Source organism: Cajanus cajan, chromosome 1 (genome assembly GCF_000230855.2).
Source record: "Cajanus cajan strain Asha chromosome 1, NIPB_CcT2T_4, whole genome shotgun sequence".
Classification (NCBI taxonomy): Eukaryota; Viridiplantae; Streptophyta; class Magnoliopsida; order Fabales; family Fabaceae; genus Cajanus; species Cajanus cajan.
Window position 1 is genome coordinate 32,890,417 of NC_138517.1, and position 4,318 is coordinate 32,894,734.

The 4,318-nt window shown below is 37.6% G+C and overlaps 2 protein-coding genes across 2 annotated transcripts; both read right to left on the reverse strand.

The window, feature by feature from the left end:
- Window positions 1-1,212: 1,212 nt before the first annotated feature.
- Window positions 1,213-2,670, reverse strand: LOC145949405 (uncharacterized). Its single transcript, XM_083059354.1, has 3 exons — window positions 2,358-2,670; window positions 2,023-2,285; window positions 1,213-1,949 (listed from the first exon to the last, which is right to left on the reverse strand). Exons 1-3 carry the CDS (start codon window positions 2,379-2,381, stop codon window positions 1,769-1,771), a joined length of 468 nt encoding a protein of 155 aa, XP_082915480.1. The 5' UTR covers window positions 2,382-2,670; the 3' UTR covers window positions 1,213-1,768.
- LOC145949404 (uncharacterized) lies at window positions 2,668-4,063 on the reverse strand. The gene is made up of 3 exons (XM_083059350.1): window positions 3,401-4,063; window positions 3,082-3,318; window positions 2,668-2,999 (listed from the first exon to the last, which is right to left on the reverse strand). Exons 1-3 carry the CDS (start codon window positions 3,572-3,574, stop codon window positions 2,676-2,678), a joined length of 735 nt encoding a protein of 244 aa, XP_082915476.1. The 5' UTR covers window positions 3,575-4,063; the 3' UTR covers window positions 2,668-2,675.
- Window positions 4,064-4,318: the final 255 nt, after the last annotated feature.

Sequence of the window (4,318 nt, forward strand, 5' to 3'; positions counted from 1 at the left end):
ATTCCAATAAGTGATGGGAGGATCATTGTGAAGTCTTCTCTCTCTTTCCAAGGATGTCCACCAATACATGGCTTGTCCTTGAAAAGCTAGGGTGGCTAAAGGAACTTTTCTTTCCTCACCTACTTGATGACAAGTGAAGATTTGCTCCACTTTCATCTCCCAATCTAAGTAGGTGTCCACATTATCTTTACCATGAAAGTAAGGGAGATCAACCCTTGATTCCCTCACTTTGTGTTCTTTGATGACTCTCCTAGGTGGGGGTTGATAGTAAGCATCCATTTGAATACTACCATCATTATTTTGACTTTGAGAATCATTGGAGCTCTTGGTTGAGCTCCTAGAAGAACCTTTTGGACTTTTATTTTTATTTAATCTTTTCAAAAAAATTTCTTCTCGTTGCTTAATCTTTTGAATCTCTTGTTCTAAAGCCATGATTTGTACTTCCTTTTCAAGTTTTTCTTTTTGTTTTTGAAGTATTTCATCATGCTTCCAAAGTTTTAGTACCTCAACCTCCTTGACAATTCTTTTAAAACTTTTAGGAGATTCAAAGTCACTACTACTTTGAGAATGTCACTAGTACACAAAGGGTGTTTTACGTCGTGTATTTTGACCATTTTACGTCGGAAAAGAGTCCGACGTTAATACGGGAGTCGTAAATTTACGTCGCCACTGGAAGACGACGTAAATTTACGTCGGGCAACTTTTCAGACCGACGTAAAAAGGGTCAAAATCGTGCCACAAATTTACGTCGGACGTGGCCTTGTCCGACGTAAATTTACGTCGGTCTTTGCCAGGCCCGACGTAAATTTACGTCGGACAACGCCATGTCCGACGTAAATTGTGGCAGTTTTTTTTTTAAAAACGTTTGTAAATTGATATACCCAACACCTGCATATAAATATAATCCAGAATACCAAATCTAAACCAGGCAGTCCAGAATAGAAATTCAAATTGTATTTCAAAATTGAATGACAAAAAGAAAATAATATATAAATCTTAAAAAACATAAATTATGACAATGTAAATCCTATTATCCTAAAAAAGCTATAAAACATGTTTGTCAATGCTATCTAAATAACTAACTATCAAACTATAAACATAATATCTAACTAACTAAACTTAGAAAAAAAGTTGCCCATTGTTCTCTTATCTTGAGCATCTCATCTTCGGGCAATAGAGATGGATCTTGAAAGACCTGAAAGGGTAATTTAAGTGTCATTAATATGCAATGTTAATTATTCTAAAGGTAAATATAGTTAAATAAATTTTGATATGAATTACCTGCGCCCAAGAATCAATAATACCCGCAGAAACTATGGCTTTCATCCAATACATGATGTAATAGCCACATTCAAACGAGTCTTGTTGCTTATTACACTAAAATGAGAAACAAATAACTATTAATTCCAAAGTCAATAAATTTAAATATTATTGACTGTATGAATTAATTTGCTAACCTTAGGGTATATGAAATGCAATGACTTTGATGATCTGGCTCTTCCACTTAATATATTAGCTCCAGACACGATTCTAATTAATTGAAATAAAAATAAATGTTAGCCAATATATATAATTACAGTGTTAAAACATAATGAAAAAATTTAGTTACCCATGTAATTGGCTTTTAATTTCCTGGCTTGGTTTTCGATGAAGTGAACAAAACCACACCACGGTATATTCCTTAGGAATGATTACCATTAACTGCCAATGAGACCTACATTGTATGACAAACAAATCAGTTAAAAAATTACCATGATTAAAAAATCAATTAAAAAACTAACCCGTCAATGTATGGAGCCATGTATATATGTCTTCTTGAGTCACTCATCCATGTTTGCATATATTGTTGGATCTGGACCTGAGTGTTTCCTGATTTTTGGATGGATTGAGGCTCAATAAATCCATATACTTCTGCTTGTGCTTGCTCCACACTCAATTTGTCCATGTACCTAACACAAATAATTATTATAAGTTAAATGTAATTATTGTAAATTTAGACTCATAAAAGAAAATATGACTTACATGGCCCACAACTGTATGATAGATATATTTAACATGGAGGTTCCCCCAACAATCTCTAATGCATCAGGCAGAGATATGTATAGTGGAACATCAGAGCTATCAACTCCAAAAACTCTAATGTCCCACTGCAATTGAATTGGTTGCTTCTTTAATCGTGGTAATTTGATTAGAAGCTTAGATATGGGATCATCCTCAGCTTCTGCGATATTAGCATCATGAACATGAGGTTCTCTCATGACCTCCTTACCACGATCGATAAAATCCTAAAGAAATAATGAAAATTAGTTAAACAATAATAGAATTATAAGAATCTAAAGGAGCAATAATATAATTACCTTTGCCCGTGCTGAAAGCGGCATGACCAAACATTTTGGCCAAGCTAAGAATGTGCCGGTTGCCTGCCCCACTAGTTGAACCTCTGTATTGGGCAAAGGCACTGGAGCAGCAGCATCTTGAACTTGGTCAACCACAACCCGTGTCCAGTCTGGCTGTAGAGGGACACCATGGATGGTTGAGCCACCCTCAAATACTCGGCCAATAGCCACTAACCGTGGGGGGTCATCCTCAACATATAACTCGCACTGGTTTGGTACATCAGTGTGAGCATGTTCCCCTGAGAAATTTGGAGCAGCACAACTCCCTTTAGTGCTGACTCAAACACCATCATGAGCAACTGCAGTCTGTTGCTGAGAACGAGCCAAAAGTTCAAACTTCTCTTCAAACTGTTTTTCAATATTCTTCAGTTTCTCTTCAAACTGCATCTCCAATCTCTGCTCCAATTTCTGTATAACCTCTTGACTGCAAGAGTCGACAGTGGTCCTCGATGATCGGCCACCAAAGAAATCTCGGTGGCTCCAAGAACCACCAACACCACGCACACGACCTCCGTGCTCTGGCTTTCCTATGGCCGTTGTGAGGATATCATTCCGACCATCGGAAACAAATGAGCCTTGGGTGCTCTGCTCAACTAAATCCTCCTGCAACAATAAGGAAGATTAAAAAATCTTATGAATTAAATGAGTTGAAATGAAGAGTCTTAATTTGTATATTTTTACTTACTATTTTATTAGCAACGACCCTTGCAGACTCAGAAGTCATTTGCCCATCTGGTTTTGTCCGGGCTGCTATCCACATCTCATGGCGGGGAGGTGACTCCACACGGTCAGCATCCTCAACCCCTGCTGCCTGTGCCCTAGCCTTCTTCATTTGCTTTTTTTTTCTTTCATATCCCCCTCTTGACAATAGATGGGGTGCATCATTCTTGGCTTGTCGTTCTTGGGCAGCTATTCTTTTAGCCTGCAATAATACAAAAAAAAATGAGATAAATTAAAATATACCTTAAGTATTTGTGTCAATGTAAAAGTTATCGATAACTAACCTGCCACGAAGGGTCCAATCGAGTGGCACAAAATTGCATCCACTCCTCATCAGTGATCTGGTACTTTAGACAGGGAGTCTCATTTTGGCGCTCTCCAAATACATACTCCCGTGTCAAGAAAGTCTTGAAGTCTCTCCACCTACTGGCAAGGGCAGATAACATCTTCCTCCTCATGCCCTCAGTGTTGGGAATGTCAAAATTTTGCTATGAAAATAACAACAAATAATAAATAATGTATTTAAGTTATATAATATTGAAAGGATGTGAAAGTATATACCTGAATATCCTGCCACATGAGGTTCTTGTCAACCTCCTGAACGTCATCCCATGATGGAATGATAATAGAAACATGTCGTCGAGCTAGGACTCCCAAATAGCTCTTAAACTTGGCAGCATTTGGGCCTGATGCCTTGCCAGAACGAGGATCCACCTCAACCGATGTCCTCTCCTTGGCAATGCGCCCAGCTGTCAACCCAGACAATCGAGTGACAGATCTACCTTCCCTCCTTCCACTGCCAGACCCAGAATCCTCCATAATCCTGAAAAAATTAAACTGTCATTATTAAAACAATGAATTAATTGAATAGACAAATAAAGTAAAAAAGATAATAACAATATAGCAACAAAATAACTAATAAAAAAACAAATAATACATAAACAGAAACCTATTAGGTCGGAATGTTTTCCCATATTCCTTCAGCATGATCACTTCGAATAGCATGTATTTCGTCCACTTCATTGTCCGCAATAGGACCAAATGATCTGCTTGAAAAAGACGGTGTCTCATGCATATCTAGAGACTCATCTTCGTGAGTTCCATGCATGGTTCTTCCTTCGAGGACCACTGACCATTTCTCATTACATGGATCATTTACATAAAAAATTTGTCTTGCTTGATATGCCATAATAAAAGGTTCA